Genomic DNA, 24,039 nt, shown 5'->3' on the forward strand with positions numbered 1-24,039 from the left:
AAGTATTTCCAAACAATATCTGAATAAAATGTAAACCACATAAAAACTGGACCTGTGCTGCTTCTCTTTCCTGCAGCTGCTCTACAATTTCTGCCAGGGTGGATCTTTTTTCTCTGTGGAAACAAAAGCAAATTCAACAAACAAGTTGAATTAGAGCAAACAATATATTAGAAAATATAGAACATTCTGTTACAAGTGCACACAGGACAAGCCACACAGCTGTAAAGACCTCAGCACACACACAGTCTCACCCTCCTCCTGAGCGTCTGTCTGAATGCTCCTTCCCGGTGTCAATCTCACTGGACTCCTGTTTCTCCGGTCTGTGTCGGTCCCTCTCTCTCCGCCGACCCTCGTGGCCCCCGTGGTTCTCGTGCTCACTGGACGTTTGTCTCTCTAGTGTCCTTCTCTCCCGTCTCTCAGCATGTTCCCTCCACACCTCCTGAGGCAGCTCGTCTCGTCGCGCCTGGATCAGCTGCTCACTGGACAGCTGCCGTTCTATCCTGTGCTCCCTGTGGTAGGTGTTTGTCTGAGGCTCAGCATGATCAATCCTGGATCCCCGGGGCCCTCTGGTGGGTTCGCTATGCAAACGCTCCCGACCCGGCTCCTGCAGCACCACCTCAGCCATCACCGCCACCTCTGCTTTCTCTTTCCCTATCTCTCCCATCATCATCTCTCTCTCCCTCCCTCTCTCCCTCACCTTCTCCAGTCGACTCGCAATGATCAGAGGCGTCACTATGTCATCCATGTGTTTGATTTTGGGTTGCCTTAGATACGGAGACACTTTCACCTCCACGTCCTTTGCTGCCTGTACAGGCTGGAGGTGACTCACCGACTTTGATGCTTGGTCTCTCACCGTGCCAACGCTTTCTCGCACCTGATTGGCTGAGACGAGCATGGCTGCCGTGGCTATTGAAGCGATTGAGGAGGGTGCGGGTTTACCTAGTCCTGCACCCACACCCGCCACCCCAGCATGCTTTGTCTCCAGGGTTTGGCGATAACTGGAGCCATTCATCACAGGAGTGTAATTAGCGACTGTTGATCCCAGCCGACGAACCGCGGACGAAGGAGAGGGTGTGGGCGTGGCTGGCGAGGGTGAAGGAGGTGAGCTGGCTTCTGTCTGTTCATAGATAGTCTGTCTCATAACGGGGGAGATTTGGAGACGGGGAAGGGTGGATGAACTGGGTAAGGCATCTTGGGGGTCCAGGAAGACTTTGCGCCCCAGCAAAGGGGTTGGGGGCAGTTTACTCTGCTCTGCTTTCAACTTTTCCACCTGTAGAAAGCAGATGGCACCATGAGGGACTTTGACACATGTGGAAGATTATTTAAAAAAACAAAGTACATCGCTCTTACACTGATGGCACATGGAATTTTCATATTAAAGATAATGCTGGAAATATTACAGTGGTGAGTCGTCGCAGTGAGCTGAATCGCTCCTCCCAGGTAGCAGCTGCTTTGCGGAAGGCTTCGTGTCGACGAATTAGTTGCTCTACTTCGTCTACGCTGGTGCCCAGCTCTCTGCTGCTGATGAGTGGCTCCTGAGCGGTCAGCCACGCCTCTGCCACGGCTGCTTCCTGGGCGAACTGGTGAACCTCCAGCACTGAGGAGACACAAAAAAGAAAAATAAATAATTCTCTGCTCATCTTAAACTATGTGTTTGTCCATGTAAGTTTGTGTGAGCTCACATTGCTGTAGTACTTCCCAGTGCTTGTCCCACTTCTCAGACAGCTCATATTGCTTAGCAACCACCTTGTCCAGCTTCTCCTTGATCTGAGATCAAAATCAATCAATTTTGAACCAGTTTGTAAAACAAGTTTCCTTTGACTTATTGTTTAACTCATTTTCTCCTCACCTCTTCAGCTGCAGGGTTTCTGGCAGCCAGCAGGGTCTTTCCCATCTCGATACACTCAAGTGTGCTGCGGCTGCGAGCCTCCACTTCACTCTTCAGACTCTGGTGATAATTCATCAGCACCTCCACTGAGGACACATCCCTGCAGGAGACACATGGAAAACACACACACACACACTCAGTTCACAGTGGTTAGCACTCTCGCCTTGCAGCGAGAAGACCCGGGTTCGAGCCCCGGTTGGAACAAGGGCCTTTCTGCATGGTGTTTGCATGTTCTCCCTGTGTGTGCGTGGGTTTTCTCCGGGTTCTCCGGCTTCCTCCCACAGTCCAAAAACATGCAATGTGGGGATAGGTAAATTGGACACTCTAAATTGACCATAGGAGTGAGTGTGGGAGTGAATGGTTGTTTGTCTCTATCTGTGTGTGTGGCCCTGCGATGGACTGGCGAACTGTCCAGGGTGTACCCCGCCTATCGCCCGATGTAGCTGAGATTGGCACAGCACCCCCCGCGACCCTCTGGCGGAGGATAAAGCGGTAGATGATGACTGACTGACATAACGACTACCTTAGTGCAGCACAGCAAGCCACACCACTTTAGAATGGTGTTTTTACTGCAGTTTTAGAAACTGGCATTTATAGATCGATGGTTGGTTTGGTGGAGTATTTAACGGCACTTGGCATCAATAATATTGGCATCCGTAATGTTGCATAGCTGTCGTCTTGTTTCTTCTTGATTCTTTTATAACAGTCATTTACTAATGTGAAATGAATACTGATAATGATGTTACAAGACTTATACATTTATCCTGAGTAAACCCTACAATCACTGTAATTTAACCATGGAGTCAACACAGATCGTGTGTTGGAGAAAATACCTGGGCTTCTCTCCCGTCCCGATCTGACAGATGATTGAATCCATCCACATGAGCTGATCTCGGACCATGCCAAAGAACCTAAGCTTGTCCGTCTCTGTGGTGATTTGCACTCGACACTCCTCGCAGGACGTCAACAGCTCCTTCCAGCACTGCATCACTTCGTGCTCACGGCACGCGATGGCTTCGGCCTTCTCGCCGGCATACACTGTCCTCAGCTGGGCTGCACTCTCCTGTAGCTGACGCACCTGGAAGTATGAGGGCAGCAGATTTTAAGGTAAAAAAGCATAGCTGAACAAGGTAGAAACGGATATTAAAACGTGGAAAAAAGAAAGAGTTGTTTTTTCCAAATGACGCAGATAACACAGCTGTCAGACCAGCTGTGTTTAGTTGAGGCCAAGCGGCACAGGCTCTGTCACTGCGTTGATGCAGCAGCTGTGATTTTGCATCGCTCTTCAGGAAAATTCATCATTGTGTCTTTGCCCCAGGTGCATAGCAAAGATTACACAAAGCAGAAATTATATGCAACGTAAGAATATAGCATTTAAAGGGCACGAAAACAACAGTCATTATTGCTATTCATTGATTCAAAGATGATCACGTGCACTTGATTGCTGTATGTGACTGTAATTCATCACGTGTAAAGAGAGCAGGCAGTTTGTGTGCTGTGTAAGTAAAAAAGGTGACAAAGGAAAAATAATAGCACAAGGAAAAGTCCCTAGGACCATTAGAGTGATCATCTCTGCGGGAAGTCCCGTGGCCACTGAATAATAAAGCAGGTGATTTTGCTTACAGTTTGCTCATGTGCATGTTGCTGTACCTGTGTGACCAGCAGCTGGATGTCTTGTTCAAAGCTGTTCAGGAGTCTCTGCAGAGTGCTGGTGTTGGCAGTGCTGCCCTGCCGAGCCCGAACTTCTGGCAGTCTTCGATGTTTGTCCTCAATCTGGGCCAAAACCTGATAAAAAAGAACTTACTTCAGAATCTGACTCTCACACGTAACTAGAAATATGAAATGAGCACAAATAAAGTTGTCAATCTGCCCCTGATACTTTAAACTACTTTAAAAGAACATGCATTGGCGAAAGATACTTTGGAAGGAAAATATTATAATTTCATTATAATTTTATAATTTCATGTCATTGTTTTTGTGTCATCTTTCAAGTCACTGTATCACCCCACTTGTGCTTTGTGTCACAGACACATTACCTCTCTGCAGTCAGAGAAAAACTTGTGCAGCTGGTGAGAGGCAGCCAGCATCTGCGTCCGGGTCTCCATGAGCTCCAGTAGGTCGGCCCAGGCCTCGTTCACTCCGTCCTTCCATTCTGCTATGGTGGCGGCCTCTGAGTGGCCGTAGTCGATGAGCTCGTCCACCATCTGGTTGATGGCCGTCACTCGCTCCTGCCCCACACTTCCCGTTTCTGACACAAACTCTGTGAACTTCTCCTGCAGGACCTGAATGAGCAGAGGGAATGTTTTCTTTGTAGTTTGTTATGTGAGTTGATATTTTGTTAAAATCATTGTTTATGTACATCCATCATCTGTTGACACACTTACTGTCACATGCTCAAAGTCTTGACCCAGTTCAGGAGAGCTGGCGACCACTTCCCTCTGAGCAATCCACTGCTCCAGCTCGTCCACCTCTCTGTTGAGCTGGTAGAGCCAGTACTGCTGCTCCAGGCGGCTCTTTCTTTCCTCCACCAGATCCTTCAGGGACACGTACAGACGGTCGATCTGTGACTGGCGCTTGCTGATTTGCTCACTGTGGAAACGAGCAGAGAAAGATAACCTTCTGTTACCTTCTGCAACAGGTATGCAGGCGTCAGAAGTAAAAAATATATAGTATATATGGTTGCTGAGTCTGCAGATCATATACTGTTTTTACATTGTTCTGTGTCTATATGTGTCTGTTTGTGTTTATACTCTCACAAGTCTGGATGTCCCATCTCCAGCAGCTGCCGGCACTGCTGTGACAACAGGCCGATGGTCTCTGCATAGTCTTCAATGGTCTGTTCTAAGACCAAGTGTTTCTTCAGTAGCTGCAGTGTGCTCGGCTCGTCCTGGTGGGAGGAAGAAACGACACAAGGAAGAGTTTTACTTACAACACATACACACACAGTGTAAATGCTCAGTCCTGCCTGTATGTAAAAGCAAAGAGGTGAAGGTCAAAGCTAGATATAAAAAACTTAATGTGTTGATTGACTACAACTGTAAATGCTTCAAAAAAAGTTCTGTCCACATCCTACATTCATTTACTTTAAGATATTTAAAACAGATAATTTAATTAACTTATAACTTGTTGTTAACGAGAAATACTTATGTTACCAAAAAATGTTACAGAAACAAGTGAAAAGCAAGAATTATATTGAAGATTTTTCTAAATCATGGAAGATGCAGGTGCCCCCTTATGGCACTGTCATATATTCATATATTAATGATGTTCCCCATTTCCAGACAGAACACTGGAGGTCATTTTAATAAATGTTTGTCTTTAAATGTCTTGTGCATTCAAAGTCTCCTAATGACTCAAAGGAAATGACTTTCTAATGATAACAGATAACATTCACTGATTTCTAACAGATAGTGAATAATTCATTTAGTTTAAAATGTCCAGCATCACACACGCGCACCTTCCCCTTCTCCTCATTCATCATGTGCAGCTCCTGCTCGCTCAGCCAGGCTTCCACTTCAGCTGTGTCAAAGTAGTACTGCTGAGCCTGGTACATGGCATCCAGAACCAGCTGCCTTCTCTCAGTCTCAGTCCAGAGCACAGCCCATAGCTGGGCCAGTTGGTTGTAGCCAGCCCTGACACAGTCAGCCTCGGGGCTGCGTATAGAGGCGATGATTCCTGCCCTCTCCAGGACGTCCTCAATCCTGCTCCTGTGGCCCTGCAGCTCCCTCTGCAGTGTCTGAGGCAGACGGGACATTTTAAAGGTAAATCACTGACCTTAAAATAAAACAGTGAAGCCTTATTCCCTGTTGTATTACAGGAGTATGGTCAGTTCATCACGAGCTACAGTACATGAGAAGTGTAAACTGAGACTTGAGGTCACAGAGGATTACCTGTTCATATTTTTGTGTCCTGAACACTGTGGGTTCAAGTTTGCTTTATAGTGGAGTATCAGAAGGGGAGGGAGACTTTATTGAGAGGCTCTGAGCCATTCTGGTTTCTTTACCTGATTCTTCTTCATGAGCTGCTGGACGGCCTGCAACGTGGAACCGTGCTCCTGAGACATGGCCATCGGGAGGCGCTCCTGCACCCACAACTACAACCACAACACAGTAGCAAACTGTTTGTAATCTATGAATACTGTGGATATTTGGGCAGCACATACCTGTGTATTCATTAAATAAATATATGCATGTGAATGTTACTTTTTTAGAAAATACAGTAAATACAGTACAGCCTGAAAAATAAATAAAAATAAAATGAACATGGTTGTTACATGAAGGATTGTTATTTGAATAACTTGTATATATGTGTATGAGTGTATACTGTATATATCAGCGAATGTCCTCCAACTCACAATCTCATCCTCCAGGTCTCGTCCAACTTGGTGGACTTCTTTAGACGCCAGCAGGATGCGCCGTCTTTCCTTCAGTGGCTCGATCAGACGCACCATCCTGGCCTCCACGGCTGCCTGACGCTCCGCAACCGTCTCTTTGACCTGTGTCTGCTGTGGTATGGACGACGACTGCACCTGCAGCTGCCCCACCTCCTTATACCACTCCTCCATCTGAACCTCCATGGTCTGGGGGGGGGGGGGGGGAGGAGGAGGAGGAGGCGCATCGAGGAGGCGCAGAGCAAAAAGTTATCAAAACAGATGGAGGAAAGGAGGAAGTGTTAATTAGGAGAGAAAGAGGGAGGGGGATGGAGGGAGGTGAAAAGGTGGAGAGAATAAATTGGGTGGTGAATGATATTTATGTGGTCATGGGAGAGAAGATATACATGGGAGAGACTGGGATGTTAAGTGTGGAACAGAAATGTGTGAATGAGTATAATCTTATATCACTTTATTTCTCCTTGTATGAGATTCAAGAGAAATTTTATGCCAATTATTTTTTCAAAATGACGGAAAATGTTCAAGTATCAGACACTGACAGAAAAAAGGATGCCACAGTCATAATCCATTCATTAAATTAGTAAATAAATAAATGATTTAAGTACAAATGAAGTCAGAAATCTTTTATGATCTCCTGCGATCACTTCACTGAAAGGTCTTGTAATAAAAGTTGGACATGAAAGCAAAGATTAGCCCAAAAACAACAAAAAGCAGCAAAAGAAGACACGGAGTGTAGTGAAGGTTACCGTACCCTTTGTCAGGACGGATGCTGGGTAGTGCACTTTGGTTTGAAGTTAAGATGATGTGGAAAAGCAGTGCTAATGGCGGCCTGTTAAAGGAAACTGTAAGCAGCATGCTGTGGGAGGAGAGTGAGAGATGTCTGGTGAAATGATGAGTTAATGAAAGCATGAACCTGCGTGTCAGCCCAGCTCACACCTGCCTACTGTTCCAACTCCAAATCAGCATCGCTGCTCGGCGGCAAGTGAAGTTACATCCCAACATCATGAGAACAGAGAGGGAACTTTTCTACCATGTGCTGGACGTGTATGAGTAGGTCAGGTGCAGTGGTGGTTGCTGTGGTCTTTGAAACAGGGGAAGCTCATTTCAGGCTCAGGTATTTAAACAAGAATTCTGCAAATAAACAACTAGAACAAAGGAAACTTGAAAATTATGTAAAACAGAAATGCTATAATAGTGTTTTTATTTACAGTGTATATGCTAAACAAAATGGACTATATCACCGTAGAGAATATGAAAATCACGTAAGACGATCTGTCATCCGTGATAAACAGCGGATTCTGAACAAACTAGTGCACCAGAACTGAAATATAAATACAACACAGTACATATTTGATGGCATCTTGCAATCACCACTGGTCGTGTATTCATACGCATCTGTTTACTGTCTCTGTCAGCAGGTTTACACAAAAAGTGCAGAACTAGTTTGCTATCAAACTGATCAGCTTAAAGAGGCAAATCCAGGATTTAAGACTTTCAATAACACGGTGGTCAATTCTGTCTTCTGTCCGCTCCTTTAATTAAAATCCATGTTTAACAGCTCTAAATACAGATAGCTATCACAGATCAAGAATGTTTGCTCAGTGACACAAGTCTCTCAATCTCAGGGCTCTGACAGTAAACCTGGGAGAACACTTTATCCAATCAGGAGCCAAAACTCCACAAAGAGGCGTGTCTCTCTGCTCCAGAGGTTTAGCAGTTTGTCAGTGAAATACATGACATTACACAGAGGAGACGCTCTGTAAGTTATCTAAAAGTCAACAACACTAAAAACTGCTTTAAATGAAACTCACATTTTACACAATTCAATACCTCAGTGCAACAACTAACATGCATCCAGTCAGGCACAGCGAGACCAGTCATTTGTATCTGTGAAATGATGTTGGGATGAAACTTGAAAGAATGTGACTGGGTTGGCATGAAGGCCGAAGATGTTTTCAAAAACCATTGAGGCAAATTAAAACGTAATGTTGGCATGAAAACAAAAGAGTTTGACTTCACTGAAATGAGATGAAAAAGCTCGACAAACAGTGAAAAAATGTTGTTTACTTTGTATGTGTGGTCATTGCAAGTGTAACGTCTTTCTGCGCGAAGAAAGAATGGCAGCTTTCACAATATAATTTATGTATAACAAACATATTTGGCAAAGAAAATGGCCAAAAAGAACAAAAATTTGAACAGACTAAAAAAGTGCCAGAGCAATAAATGAAGAAGCAAGTAATCGGAAATCTGAACATGAACGGCTCTGCTTCTTATTGCTATTCTGTAAAATGATTTTACTTTGAGCTGTAAAATACGACATAGTTTTAAGACATCCTCCTAAAAAAGTGAAAAGAAAGTCTAATTATTATTTGTTTTAAATGTCTAAACCTAGAATAAGTTTTCACTATTTGTTTTTGAATCATATGTACCTGTAGTTTTTTGAGCTGCTTGTTGACAGTGGTGAGGTCCTGTCCCTGGTCCACATAAACCAGTTGATCCTCCAGCTGACCCAGCCTCTGGTCCAGGCTTTCATAGCTCTGCACCAGCAGGTCGGCCTTGTTCGCCTCAAAGAGCTGGCGGGCCTTTGCCTGGGTGGTGCTCTCCAGATCCTGCCAGCATTCCCTGATCTCCTCCAGCTTCCTCCGGACGACAGGTCTGAGCTCCGGCTTCTCCTGGATCAGCTGTTGGCCCTCCTGGATGAACGGGACGAGGGAGGAAGATGGAGGGAAACAGAGAGGGAGGTGAGACAGAGTGACGACTTTCATTTAATAAGTAAGAAAAAATTCAAACCACTTTCCTGAGCAACTCTATGGACAACTCTAAAGCAATTTCTTAAATAAGCAACTACATCTTCACACTGAAAAGCTTTAATCTCATTGTTGTTGTTGTTGTTGTTGTTGTATTCAGTGTTTTTACACATTATCCTGAAATGTAGAGCTGCAACAATGAAATATTTGACCTTTCACCTGGTCAGACAGTTGTTAGAAAATACTATATTTTAGCCTCTCAAAGCTAAAAATGCTCTGAGTCTCTTCCTCTCTGCTGATCACACAAAACATCCCCTCAAGCTCTTGGACAGACATCTTATTAATCAAATAATTGGTCAATAAACTGTGGCTATCATAAGGACAGTCATCAATAATGACACATCTCTATCATCATCAACATAATCACAGCCAGTGTGAAAAACATGAAGGAGGCATAAATATTCACTTGATCTTATGTTGGAATAATTATATGCACACACTGGAACTGGGTTAGGAGGCATGTGCATGCACGCGCGCGCGTGTGTGTGTGTGTGTGTATTTTTGTGTGAAGAGATTAAACCTTGCTGTGTTAAAATGTCTCATAAATTACCTTTCACTCCCCTCCCCCTTCCCTCTCTCTGTGTTCTATTTTACATATTTCTACCCCCGTTTGTACCCCTCTCTCTCACACACACACACAATTCCTTATGTACACCTGCTCCTTTTCTGTTTTTTCCCCCCGATTTGGCCTCCCCCACAGGGAGATCCTTCCCCCATCCAATTGTAATTCGCATTGTGCAGTGTGTGTGTGTGTGTGTGTGTGTAACAGAAAGAAAGAGAGCTGCAGCAAAAAAATTATAGAACCAACAATAAAAATGTGCTGATAGTTTGTTTTTTGGACACATCACAGATTACAGAGTAACTGATGACATTACAATGTTATTATTCATTCAGTGTCTGCAGTCAATAGAACAATAAATGAAGTAACTGATGGCTGTATATGGGAGAGTTGATAAAGACGAGGACCGGCACACTTAAAGACTTAATGCTGCAGCGCAGAACTTTTAAATAGAAATGAATGTCCATTACACTCAAGCCAGTTCCTAATGAGTTCACACATAATTAAACCTATCAACTATGGTATGTGACTCTCTCTATGTTTATCAGAATAACAGTGTTTGACTCGTGTGTCACTCTGTGACATGTCCATGCTGCACACGGGAAGTGATGTGTGTTTGATGTCTCAAGGTGGAAGCACGACAGCAACATCAGTAGAGTAAGACGGCTGCATATGGTTAAAGCGTGACTGAAAAAGTCAAGGAGCAGGATTTAAGTAGTGGATTATGCTGCTACCATCAGCAGTTTGACTCAGTATGAATGCTAATTATAAGTGGGCAGCAGGGGGCGGGGTTTGATCATGTGGCGTCACTAGCAGTGTTTTGTAATGACTCAGAATTTCTCAGAGGGACAACAGAGGTTTCACACTGAGACTTTAAACTAAGCAAAACATAAACTCGTAATAATTAATATTAATAATATTTAAATGTATTTAATACAAATGTTGTGCAACACCTTAAACGTTGATACTACTGAGTCTACATCCCTGCTGGTGCTTTGATCAGAATACTAACATGTCAACATTTAAACTGACACATCAGTGATTCCCGTTTCTCCTGAGGGACATTTGAACGTTACTCCCAAAGTCAATATCATCCCATGCAGGGAACTTACATGTGAATTTATTTGTTCATGGTTTAGACCGCTACACAATAAAGTCAACAAACGTTTAAGGGACTCACGTGTTAACAAATACACATTTACTAACTAGAAAAAGCACTAACACAAATCTCCACAAAGGCTTCTCAGATCCCCCAGTGTTCCCACTTCAAAGTTAACAACAACTGTTAACCTCCACCTATAATAGTAATTTGATATATTCAATAGAGTTAGTTAGTAATAATTTAATAAAAAAACTAACAATTTATGTTATTGTGTGTTTGTATGCTGCCCAATGTACACTAAAAATAAAGAGATAAAAGTAATATTGGACAGAATTTAGTTTAGCCCATTGATCCGACCCTCAACAATATTTTATTTTCTCATGTGGCCCCTTTGGGAAAATAATTGCCCACCCCTGACCTACATACATAGAAGCTTTAATCAAAATCTGTCCTTTAGGTTTTGCACTAAAGGACAGACCAAAACATCCCCCTCCTTGGCAGAGGTAATGATATTGAGATGTAATGATAATCAGAATCATGTTAACTTTTGCACTTTTGAAGTTTTTAAATGGAGTTTGTGGCCTGTCTGTTTTGACCCATTATTCTGACCCATTTTATAAAAAAAATAAAAAATAAAAATTCAGGCATGTGATAAATTCAGACTCTGCCAATGACAGTGAAGTCACTTTGAGCAGTGACTCATCTTGTGCAGAGGACAACATCCACCATCTGCCTGACTCTCAGGGTTATGATACAATCTACAGATACAGAGAGCTGCCTGATGACTGGAAATAAGATGATAGTGATGCCATGAAAGGGTTTCCAGTCAAAGCCCACCCTCCCCCACCTGCTGCCTCAGGAAATCTGCTAGTACCAGGCAAAGTGCAAACAAGGTGCAAATGTGAGCATTTTAACAGCATAAATGTTGTACACAAAAGTTCTAGATCGGCCCAAATCTCTAATGTTAACGTCAATCCTTTGCATCACAGAGGAGGTGCTTCGTCATATTCCATTTTCACATGAAGTCACATGAAATATCTTCTGTGAAGAGCGGCGGTTTGTTTGCAGTTGTCTCAGTGATGAGAGCTGCAGATGATGACAAGGGCTTTATAATGGACATCTCCAGGAGTAAATGTGGACACGTATATGCACAGGGAAAACGAGCCGTACTACACCACTCTCACTCCTGTGATTTCCTGTGTAGGTGTGTTACGTCAGCTTTCACTGTGTTGTGGTGTTTCTCTGGTCCTCTGCAGTGAATGAGTGGGCTGCATGGACTCGAGCAGCTTCACCCACAGGCTCAGAGCTGCTGCACACACTCAGTCTGCAGTCAAAGGAGGAGCAACACAGTAAGAAACACGGCTTATACAAAGTTGTATAATGTCTCTTATCAGGACTTACTTGAGCTTGGACACAGATTATTCACAGGAAGGCTGAGTTTCAAACTGCACGCACTGTGTCAATATGTGAACGTCCTTATTAACAGTTAACATAAAACAACGCACTCTTCTCATCCTCAACCATCACTATTCAGCTTTATGGAGAATTTCAAATTATGGAGCTTGACTCATACCAGAGACAAAAATCATGATATCAGTATATAATTAAATTGACTTAAACATATAAATAGTCTTCAGAATGGATGAAATAAAACCTTTGAGCTAATAATAACAACAGCGTTATCAAAACTATGACTTCATTAAGTATTCTGGTGCATCTCAAATGTTTAAGGACATAACGTCTTCAGTTTGAATCCAGCTCTCCATTGGAAATATGCTTATGTTGGCAAACATCACTTGTTTCCGATGCAGAGGTAAAGCACATGACGTCATTAAAAGGTGACCAGGATGAAACTGTTACCTTGAATATTATTGATTACCATGGATTTAAGGAGCAATGAAAAAATGTTTTGGCTAATGCAAGTACAACAAAATATGTCACTTTTTAGAAATTTTCCAGCAGGAATGTTACATATTATTTCATTGAGTAATGGAAGTTGATTGAAAGAAGCCCACAGAGGGAGGACTGCTGACTGGACACTGGCAGAAACGATGACAGATGGACCATCCTCACTCTGCTGTCTGCTCTGTTCATCACAACAGACATCTGCTCATGAGTGTCACTGTTGACACGCTGCTGGTCAGTGTCTGTCATGCTCAGACGACTGAGTCAATATTTACTCTGCATGTGAAAACTCGGCACACACGACCAAAGGGAGACACAAATCAGGTGGCGGCGCTCCTGTTTTTAATGAATGATTGTTGACGTGGTGCCATCTTTCAGTCAGTCTTTCCTGAGGGAAATCGTCTGCTGCTCAGGGAGCCACACAAACAACAGCAGGAACAAAGGCTTAAAAGACAACAAAAGGTGGCTCAAAATCCATGCTACATACTAGTGTCCTTGAATTACTAAGAAACCTTTGTTGTCTTTTGCCACTGTAAAACAGATCCCTGTGTAGCAACAACATAGATTTCGCCAGATTGTCACCTCTGTCACCTCTCAATAGTGGAAGAAAAACTAATGTCAAAGTTATTATTTTAAATAAATAAATCAAGATCTCTGGGATTATCTGCTTTACTATTCATGCAGCATTGATACTAAAAATAATATGAGTTGACACCCACAAATACAAGAGATAAGCACTTACTGTACATACAACACTAAAACCCCCAAAAAGCCCTTTAAAGAAGTGAGGACAAGCCAAAATGTCCTCACTTTGCCAAAATGTCCTCACTCTGTATAGTTTATACGATTGTTGGTCCTCACAAAGTCACAAATACATCAACACACACAGACTTTCCAGAAGGTGCTGAGCTTGAGGTGGATATGATCACTGCAGTCTTATCTACCTACAAAGTGACCTCCCCTCTTCTGTGCTGCTGTAAGAGCATCACTTTGTGGTAAAAAAGGGACTGAACTGTTTTTTTTATTATTCATTTGTTTACTTTCACAACCCTTAGAGAGAGCAGAGAATAAGTTTAGTAGTGAGAAGTGAAACAAAGTGCACAAAGAAAAAAGTAATGGGTTTAAGTCATCTAATTTTTTGGATTGCTGTGAGTCATATATTTATTTTACTTTGGCTTTTATAAGTGATAGAGACAGTAAAGGAAGGAAAGCTTGTTACCAGCATGAATCCTTGTAAGGGTCAAGGGTGGAGTCCTGAGTGAAGTACCTAATCACCCACTACTCCCCAGGCGCAGATTTGCACTGCCCACTGCTCTGTGTGTCCACTCCCCACACAGAGCAGTGGGGTTGCTTTGGATAAAAGTGTCTGCCAAACCACTGAATGTAAATGATAGGACATGTAAAGGGGAGACAGGAAAAGTGTTGAGCGGCTGTGAATGACTGGCTGAATTCAGGGACCTGATGGTAAATGATAGAAAAAACTTTGTCTAAGTTTCAAAGTAGAAATAGGATCTTTATCTGTTCAGCTTTGTTTGTCTGGCTGTAAAGAAAGTCCAGACATCCTGCAGTGACTGCAGTTATCGATTAAACATTACATTACACATTCAGGACATTGCCAAACCTATACCTCATTAGATGTAGCCCTCTACAATACACTGCATTAACACCTTACACTGTGGGTTGAATCTCAATACTCAAAAGCAGCTTTCTTTGCCTCCATAGTCAGTGTCTCATATCACTTCCTGTTGAATCTCCACCGGCTTCCTGTTGCCTACAGTAGTTATAGGAGAGAGACCGACAAGAGGAGAGGGGGAGGAATGACCTTCAAGCAAGAGCTGTACGAAAAGAGGAGGGAAGACAAGGTGAAGGGAGAGGGGATTGGACAGTTGTTGCCTGGCAACCAGTGCAATCACAGGAAAAAGGAGACACGTTGTTCTAGCCGCTCTTTTACGTCACCACAACCTGACACAGCACATAAGAGGCATCATAATCCTCTGCTGGGCCTTGGGTGTCCCATTTCACCAACACTCACCTACAGCTGAGGGAACAGAGTTTTATGAGCCACCAGAGTTTTTATGTACACAGAGTCTTCATTTAACTTCCTGTTAAGACTTTTGAGATAATTCTTAAATAATTAAACATCAACCGGGGAGTACTAAGACCTAATACATCTGCATGTGGATTGTTTTCTCAGTACTATACTTCCCAGTGGCCCTCCAGTCCAGTTTGTTTTGTAGCATAAATAAAATGTAAGAAATATTTCATTGTGAAATATATATCGTTCCGTGTGACACTTTTATTTTGAAATTCATATATATATATATATATATATATATACATATATATATATGTACATACATATACATATATATACCATGGCAATATAATTATGGGATATCGAGCTATAATTGTAACCTCATATGAATAGTTTTCACTTTTAAGGTTTATCACTTGACTGGCGAGACCAGATGCTCAGTGGCCCCAAGGTCATTGTGGCCCCTGGTCTAAACCCAAAGTCAAGACCCACAGATTCACATTTGCTGATATTTTTCAAGCCTGTAACTTAAGATTTATTAAATAAAATGGAAGTTTTCATCTCTCATCTTTCATCTTTCATCATGCAGTGTTTTCATCTCCTCAGGACTAAAGGAGGTCACTGATGAGGAAAAGAGTGTTGTGTGTGTGTGTGTGTGTGTGGGGGCATACTTAAAGCGACCGTCATATTAACGGTATATGGTTTGCCAAAGTGGACTGGACAGTGAACTAGTAACTATTACCTGTAGCTATAAAGGACTATAGTGGATATTTAAGTTATTGAGTTCCCTCGAAAAAAGTTGAACTGTCCATTGTGCGGTTCTGTTCTTTAATAGAGAAACCCACAGTGATGGATGGTCCACAGTCACACTATATATGTATATGTATCCTTCTGATACAAAGGCACTGTAACAGAGACACAACCGCACCATGCAACGCACAGAACAATGTGTCCAACACCAGTAGGCAGTTTGTGCAGATAACTATCAGTATGGTCATGATAAAATTCCAAATCCTATAAATGTTATCTAGCAAAGAAAATTCTAAGTTGCTAAGCAACGGCAACGGAGCAGGTTTGTGGGCTAAACATGGCTGCCACATATGATAACAGAAGCTAAACAGTGTCTATCTGCCAACAGCTACGAGACCTGGTGAGACTCCAGACTGAGCTGGACACACACCAAATACACCAACTCTGACACATAATAACCTCTACTCTGCACCTATTTTTAAATATGTGTAAAATGAACCAAAATGTCCCCAACTCCTTTCTGCAAATCTCCTCATTGTCTCAAGTAAAAGACTGCTTGCATGTGGAGGACACCCACAAAAAGACACAAATATCTTTTTGGCACCCGTCTTTAAATAATAATAAAAATAGCATGGCATAAATAAGTATGCTTTGTGGGGGAAAAAGAAAAATTTCTGGATTCTAACAACTAACATGTAATGTAATACAATTGGTGAAATTAAACAAACTGGGGTGGGTGAATAATTGAGTTTGCTATTAAATTTGAAACACCCACCGGCCTTGGAGTTCTATTGTTCATCTTTAAAATGTAATTGTGCAAACTTTTCATATCTATGACCTTTCTATGTATGAGATTTTTAGGAATACAAAAAAAGGTAAATCTTATACCAATGTTTCAATCGCAGCCCAGCCCCAAGTGTCAAGTCTCACAAGTTTTCAACAGGAGAAGAAAGCAAAGAAATGCACTTTATAACATTCTGATACGTCAGTTTGAGGGTGTAAAAACTACAATGGACTCCTTTATACTTAAATGAAACAGCAGATTTAATAAATTATACTCAAGCACATTATCAGAAAGAGGCCAGTGCTTGAACATCAGATCTTACTGTGTTGAAGGTTTTCTTAAAGTACGTGTGTGTTCAGACACCAACACGCATCGCTGTGTTGTGCCATGGCTCTGTTCACTCTGTTCCCACAGGGGAGTTCAGTTTCAGCCCTGCCCAGCACAACACTGCAGAGGACTGATCCATTATATGCCACAGTCAAATGTAAACAAGTATAGAATCTTTGTGACTAAAACACACCACCAAAGATTTATTATAATAAATGTAGTTATATGAAGACAGAGGTACACTCAACACATCCGTCCATCAGCATCCGTGTGTCCTGTCAAACTGACGAAGACTCGAACTGTAAACTCTGCATAAATCTATTGACAACATGCATGGATATATGCAGATAGCGACACATATCATCTTGGGCCATCTGCGGTATCATAACACAAGCAAATGTCATTCAATTAGCGCCTTCGTTGCCAAACACACACACTTCTGTGTGTAACAGAATCACAAATGAGTGATGAGATGAGTGACACATGAGGAAAATGTGTCACTATACAGCTCCACTGACCAGTAAAAATGTAACACGTCCAGATTCACGTCACAAGCAGCCAGTCAGACGTGTGAACACCACAGACCAAAGTCGACCCATTAAAACACAGAGATAACCCAATTACATGTGTGTTGATGAACGTCTGATCTGCCCTATAAATCACCTTGGTATGAAACCATCAGTGTGTAGAACAGTGGTGAAGTTAGAGCGACGCTCCACTCTCTATTTTAAACTCCTCTCTGATATATTATGTCCTTGCCACCGGCTTTGTTATGTTTCAGTTAAGTAGGTTTAACAGTGTGGCTTTAAAACAGAAGGACTATTATGTAAATCTAGCATTAATGAAAGGCTGTGTGAATATGATGATTGATGTCCGCGCTTTGTTTATGTTAGAGATGTTTGTCAGAGGAAAAACAGACAGACGAGGTTTTAAAAATGAAAAAAACCTCTCTTTAAAAATGGGAGGAGAGCTTCACACAGCTCTGCTTCTACAGGCAAACTGGATGCTTCAATTAAAGTCAGATGCTTAACATTCAGCAGGATTTGCCAGACACTTAATATAACACCATAAAATATGTTTGTATAAGTGCACAACTGCTTTAAAATAGAATTCTTTTTGTTTTTTGTAGGTTTACGCCTGGTTCACACCAGATGTGTGGCGTGTGCGTCACTGCTTCCTGGCGTGACTGCTGCATCTCACTCTCATGTCAGTTCACACCACCAATATGTTTATGACTTCAGTTTCTGATTAATCACAGAAAACCTCATGTAATATTCCATAAACAACTAATACATGAAACAAATTAGAATCTGAGCTTCACCTTCGAGCCCTTGTTACATTGAATGAGTTCAAAGCTATTATCCTTGTCTGTATGCGAATGTTTTATGTACGTGAAGTGTGAATGTATCTGTTGTTTATTGTTTTTAATGTCATTATGCTGCTGCCATGTTGGCCAGGTCTCCCTTATACAAGAGATCTTTGATCACCATAGACTAACCTGGTTAAATACAATATATATATATATATATATATATATATATATGTATATATTTATTTATTACAGCTGTTCATCAGTTTTTAAGATATAATATTTATGTTTTTCCATGTATTTAGATTTAGTCTAGACACTAAAACTACCGTGAAAGGTCAATATCATTATAAACAGATGTATGTGTGTTATGCATGAAAAATACGAGGCGATGAAACTTTAGGCAAAGGTCTCAATAGAAGCCGCCATGTTTCTACAGCAGCCTCAATGGACAAAACGTGTACTTTGTGTTTTGAATTGCAATTTAAATAAAATATAATGGCTCCACCCACATATACCAACGCATAAACAAATCAAGAGGAAGGACAAAATGGCAGGGAGACTAGAGAGTGGAAGAGACGTCCTGTCCTGATAACTGAGGGGTGGTCAGTTCAACTTCATGCCAGAATGGACCTTAATTGCCAGTCTCTCCCCTTCTCGATATCCTGTATTTTCTGTCTACATTTTACTTTCTCTGTCCAAAATAAAGGCCAAATGCCAAAGACAAAACATAGTTTGTGCAAAAACGCTCATATGGGATCTTTAACGATATAAATCTTAAACTCATTTACTGGCGTCAGTGTTTTCTCTCCCTGTCAGCAGAGTAGACTAGCAGGCATGTGCTGTACACGTCTGGATGATGCAATATAATACACAAATGTACAGTACCGTTACATTTGTGCCACAACTTTATATCTATCTGAAGAGGTTTTTAAAGTGTATATTTAATTCTTCTAGTATAGGAGAATGTTGGCAATGTACCTCGGAAGATATAATGAATGCTAATTCTGTGTTACAGTTTATATTCTGTACTTTTCTAAACACATAATAAACAAAGCTTCAAATATGACTATCTGTGTTAGATCAGATCTTAGAATCATATATATGAAAAAAACCTTAAAGTTAAAAACGTTTATTAAATTAATATTTTTTCCAGCACTGTATTCTGCTTTTTTACAAAATGCCTACAATGCCATACAATGACATATATGTGTTTAGTACCTCAGTGGCACAGATAACAACTCCAAAGCTGACTGCCATAGAAACACAAACACCGAATACTCAAACACACAACAACACAAACCACAGTGGCATCATTTTGTTCTGATCCACTCAGCACCAGAATGACCCAGGAAATATCAACTTAGACTTGAAAAACAAACAGCAAAATGATATAAACCGTGCAGGGCGATGTTTTTTTTTAATCCACTCACCTTTTCAATTTTGTCCAGCCATTCCTTGTTCTGGGCCAACTCCGCCATGAAGGCCTGATGCTTCAGCCATTTCTTATGAAGCTTCTGGGTCTCGTCTCGGCTGCTATCTCTCGCCATTAGCATCTTCTCACACACCCAGTCCCCCAGCTGTGTGACACGCAGGGAGAGAATGAAAGAGAAAGAGAGAGAGAGAGGGGGAGAGAGAGAGAGAGAGAGAGAGAGAGAGGGTAAGATGTCAATATGGGACGAGTATAAATAATATAAATACCTGTTGGAGTTTTAGAAACTGATTTCTCATTTTTCATCACACAGACAAATGCTAAAATGTTCTCCATTAAAACCAATGTCATTCAATATATCTGATACTGTAAGTGAATATTGAGATAAGCAGTAGCAAAAAGTCTAAAGGATATGAAGCTGCATCTTGATGACGTAAATGAAGAAAAAAAATAATAATAATTGCATAAAGCTGAGGACTACTGTGGCTTGATTCTCTTCTCTTGCAGTGAGATACAGAAACTGGGGTGATGCTTCAGTCACATGACTGTTTTATTGCCATCCTCCATTCGCCGACTCTGTTTCCATTTCACTTTTTATTTGTATTTATTTTATTTAAATGTGTTTCCATTCAGGTTTTTAACCCCATCCGTAGAAACACACAAGCAACAATCATAGTGGGAAATGCGAGGTCAAACACACACAGGCATGAATATTTCACGATGCACAGCAGGCACATGTAGGCAGACACACGTGTACCAACAAGCATGGCGGCAGGAATTCACATGTACACACAACAGACCCCAGTGTCCACAGCAACAGCACGCACCCACACACACACACCTCCACTCTCAGAGTAAAACCCTGCACACACACACACACACACACACACAGTCTGTGTGAGACCACGGCAAAAACACTTGCATTAACAGCATCACTGACATATCCAGGTCAACATCAGCCCCTCTCTACTCCATCTTCACACCTGCATGTGACACAACCACCTGCACCTCTATTACCACTAACCGGTCTCCACTAACCCTCTTACCGGCCGTGTTTAACAGGAGCAGCCCACAGGGTTTTGGCAGCTGCAGGCAGCCGTTGGAATCCGCATCCTCGCTGTTCTGCCGTCACACACGTGTAAAGATGCTCCTCACCGCAGAGCCAGATGGAGACAGAGAGAGCATGGACAGGGATGAAAGGAAGGAGTGGTGCCTGCTGGAGCGAGCGAGGAACTCAAAAAGGTGCGCTGGGAGGAAAACGCCAGCCATGAGGGTAAATAACAACAACAGTGAACGCTAAAGAGACAGAATGGAGACTTCAAACTAAGGCTGCTCTGCTATCTCTCCTCACTGTACACTCAGCCAGCAGAGAGAGAGAGAGCGAAAGAGGAGGGGCAGGAGCCGATCAGTGACGAGCGAGTGGGCAAGATTGAGAATGAATGACAGACGGAGGGGAAGAAAAAAAAATCCTCTTTCCCAAAACAATAAAATGGCAGGAAGCCGAGGCGATGCACGGGTGCTCCTCCCCTGCCTAAAACCTTCAGCGAGCAGGCGAGTGAGTGAGCGGGCTGGTTGGAGGAGAACTGGAGTGGAGGAGGAGGAGGGAAGAGGGAGGAGCAAAAGAGTGGGATTTGGATTTTGTGTGGGGGAGATGGAGGGGGGGATGCAGGTGGCGCCTCTAGGCTCACCATTCACGGCTAATGATGCTGAGCTGGAGGTGGAGGTGGAGGTAGTCTAAAACACGCTGGTGTCCACTAACAGCCAAGCTCACGACTTCTCTGTAGCTGCTTTTGTTTTATTCTCTTCCTCCCACACTTAACACACCACCCCCATCCCTCCACCAGCGCTCTCTTCATCTCTGCAGCAGTCCCAGGCAGCTGTACGCTCAGTCTCCAGCATGCCTGACGCAGCTGCAGTGGTGAAGCAGAGACGAGAGAGAGGAGAGAGAGGAGAGAGAGGGAGGAAGTGGAGGATTGGAGAGAGGAGAAGAGAACGGGGGGGGTGTTGATAGAGAGATGAGAGGGTCATGGATGGACAGAGCAGTGATTTAACGTGAATGATGTATTTGCAGTTTGATAAATTTACTGCTCTTCTCTCCTTTAAAGGAGCAGAACTGGATTTTTTGGGCCGACGCCCCCTCTGTTCGCCACTGTGTCAACTCCACCACAAACTATCACACAGTAAACATGACACACACACACATGCGCGCACACACACATCCAAAAATAAAAAGACAGCAAGCACACGCACACACATAAGGTTTTTACCAACACACACTTGCACACCTGCACACACACACACACACAGAGATCTCATGACTACAAAGGTCAAAGTGGGTCACAGCCTGATGCCCCCTTTGAGACTGTAAATGAATTCAATGAGGGAAGAGAAGGAGAGAGGGATTGTGAGTGTTTAGTAGGCTGTGTGGCCCAATTGTCAAGCAAACCTATCATTGTGAGGACATTTAGTCTGGTCCACACACGTTAAACAGGCTTTTTGAGGATTAAGACCTGGTTTTAGGGTTAGAATTTGATTATGGTTAGGGTTAGGCACTTAGTTGTGATGGTGTGTTAGTGTGTGTGTACCTGGTATAACCTATGTTGTGGGGACCTAAGTATATTTACACTGTCACATTACGGGGACTAAATGACTACATTTTAAAATGAAGACACATTTTAAGGTCAGGATTAGGAGTAGACCAGTAGTGTCCTCTGAAGTCATGGAAACCTGTGTGTGTGTGTGTGTGTGTGTGTGTGTGTGTGTGTGTGTGTGTGTGTGTGTGTGTGCGTGCGCACATGTGTTGGGGAGACAAACAGACTAAATGAGAATGAATGGGTGATGGGGAGCAGGGGAAGGAGGAGGAAATTGGCGAGTATGTGTGACGAAAGAGGGGAAAAAGGGAAGAGAGGAGAAGAAGGAGGGGAAAAGAGGCCAAGCACAGAGGATGAAGGATTTATAGACTTGTAATCATCATCATCATCACTTCAACAAATTGCTCAACACCACTTTTTCATATGTGATACCAACATCAGTCCGATACAGTCGTTTAACATCCTTTCAACTACCAAACTCTGAGCAACACATTCCATTTACACCTGGAAATATCCGGCTGTTTCCAAAACATGATGCTCCAACTGTGTAACAAATATTCTAGATGACACAAACAGCCCACAACGTGACTCAGTTAAAACTGAGGTGGAGAATTGTGCTGCAACAATAGAATTCCTAAGTGGACTGCCAAGCCCAAAAAGTGAGAAAATTATTTAAAAAACATAACGTTTTGGTGTTTCAACAGATAATTGTCACCAGAACATTTACAGTATTGCAATGTGAGAAGCCGTCCTGTGTGCTGAATGAGGACATGCTACATACAGTATATATTAATTACTCACACCTACAGTCACTTTAGAGTGTTCAATATGCCTAATCCTAAAATCTGCATGTTTTTGGACTGTGGGAGCAAACCGGAGAACCCATAAAGAACAGATCGAATAAAATAAGCAGTATGATTATTATTTTATGTACAAAACACAACAAAATGTGGGCATGTCAGTGTAAATGTGTCAGTGAGTGGACAGAATACGACTGTGAAAAGCAGGAAACACGAGGTATAAGGCTGGACTGAAGAGAAGAACACACCCTGCCTGCTGAGAGCTCAGGTTCCAACATACTGACGCAGCGTCATCCATCCAGTGTAGAACACACACACACACACACACAGACAGTCTCTCACACACTGATGTACAGTTAGATACACTCTTCCACTTCTGAATTAGTGATGAGGTGCTGTGCTGCTGAATTATTCAGGAGCAAAAGAGAGAAAGTTGCTGAAACTAAACAAGGTTTTGGCCCAGAAAGAAGCCTGTGACGCTGCACGGTGAGAGAGCAAAACCTGAAGGCAGCACCGGTGAGGTGGTCAACAACACAAGTACACACCAAAGAGGATGCGTGCGGACCGTGTCAATGACAGCTTAGAACAAAAACAAAAATCTGTCCTTTAAGTATCTTTACGTTATCTGAGATATCTGCTCATCGATGAGGGTGTCATCACAGAATCCTCATAATCAAAGTATCCTCAAATATCCTGCAAAAACAATATTAAAAAATGTAAAAATATTAAGAGATTAAACTGCAAAATAATGTAACATCCATATCAGAAACCAAAAAAAACCAGCAACCCGTTGAGGTTTCAAATCAAAATCACCCAGAGAAGAGACTGTGAAAATTAAAGATTCCCTTATGAAGAAAAGAATAAACTGTCATCTAATTACAAAAAGACCTGACACCACAAGGGGAAAACCAGTTGCACCTTCTCTTAAAATGAGACAATGTCAACAACTTGCCACAACTAATTGCAAGGATTTGGCTGAAAACTCTAATCCAACTCAAGTCTAAAACAAATGTAGTTCTCCTGTGCTGCCACTAGAGGACACGTGGGAAGATAAGACAAACAATGAGGCTTCCATGCTCTGCTTTTCCCTGTGAAAAATCAGATTACATTCATGTCCTGATGAGATGATCTGAAGTCTGTACATTTAAAACAAAGTGGTCTCTTACCTCATGACAGTCTTGAAGAAACCTCTGAAGTTCCCACTGGTCATTCAGTTTCTCCAGCCACTGCTGGGCCAGCTCTCTGTTCTGGTTTCCCCTGAGACAAGGTACGACAGAAAAGGTCACTTCTTGTAAATTGTAAAAATAACACAGCATATATAACATATTTAAACTTTCTTTTCCAGCTGCTCAAGTATCTG

The 24,039-nt window shown here is 42.3% G+C and overlaps 1 protein-coding gene across 6 annotated transcripts in view; it reads right to left on the reverse strand.

Annotated features, from left to right (window-relative positions):
• Nucleotides 1-24,039, reverse strand: part of LOC131462336 (spectrin beta chain, non-erythrocytic 4-like) — a 56,839-nt gene that overhangs the window by 8,482 nt on the left and 24,318 nt on the right. For 4 of the 6 annotated variants that reach the window (XR_009240869.1, XM_058633447.1, XM_058633446.1 and 1 more), the window contains exons 24-39: nt 23,846-23,936; nt 19,290-19,436; nt 8,708-8,971; nt 6,243-6,467; nt 5,892-5,981; nt 5,346-5,624; nt 4,645-4,775; nt 4,273-4,477; nt 3,925-4,194; nt 3,539-3,673; nt 2,722-2,966; nt 1,850-1,988; nt 1,683-1,767; nt 1,401-1,597; nt 252-1,270; nt 53-113 (exon numbers count right to left, since the gene is read on the reverse strand). Coding sequence is in view for 5 of the 6 variants with exons in the window: in XM_058633447.1 (XP_058489430.1) it covers nt 53-113; nt 252-1,270; nt 1,401-1,597; nt 1,683-1,767; nt 1,850-1,988; nt 2,722-2,966; nt 3,539-3,673; nt 3,925-4,194; nt 4,273-4,477; nt 4,645-4,775; nt 5,346-5,624; nt 5,892-5,981; nt 6,243-6,467; nt 8,708-8,971; nt 19,290-19,436; nt 23,846-23,936 (3,583 nt within the window). In the remaining variant the exon portion in view is untranslated. The remainder of the gene's footprint in view (nt 1-52; nt 114-251; nt 1,271-1,400; nt 1,598-1,682; nt 1,768-1,849; nt 1,989-2,721; nt 2,967-3,538; nt 3,674-3,924; nt 4,195-4,272; nt 4,478-4,644; nt 4,776-5,345; nt 5,625-5,891; nt 5,982-6,242; nt 6,468-8,707; nt 8,972-19,289; nt 19,437-23,845; nt 23,937-24,039) is intronic. The other 2 variants (XM_058633450.1, XM_058633448.1) reach the window with 1 other exon arrangement.

The sequence above is a fragment of the Solea solea genome, chromosome 7, assembly GCF_958295425.1.
Source record: "Solea solea chromosome 7, fSolSol10.1, whole genome shotgun sequence".
Taxonomy (NCBI): domain Eukaryota; kingdom Metazoa; phylum Chordata; class Actinopteri; order Pleuronectiformes; family Soleidae; genus Solea; species Solea solea.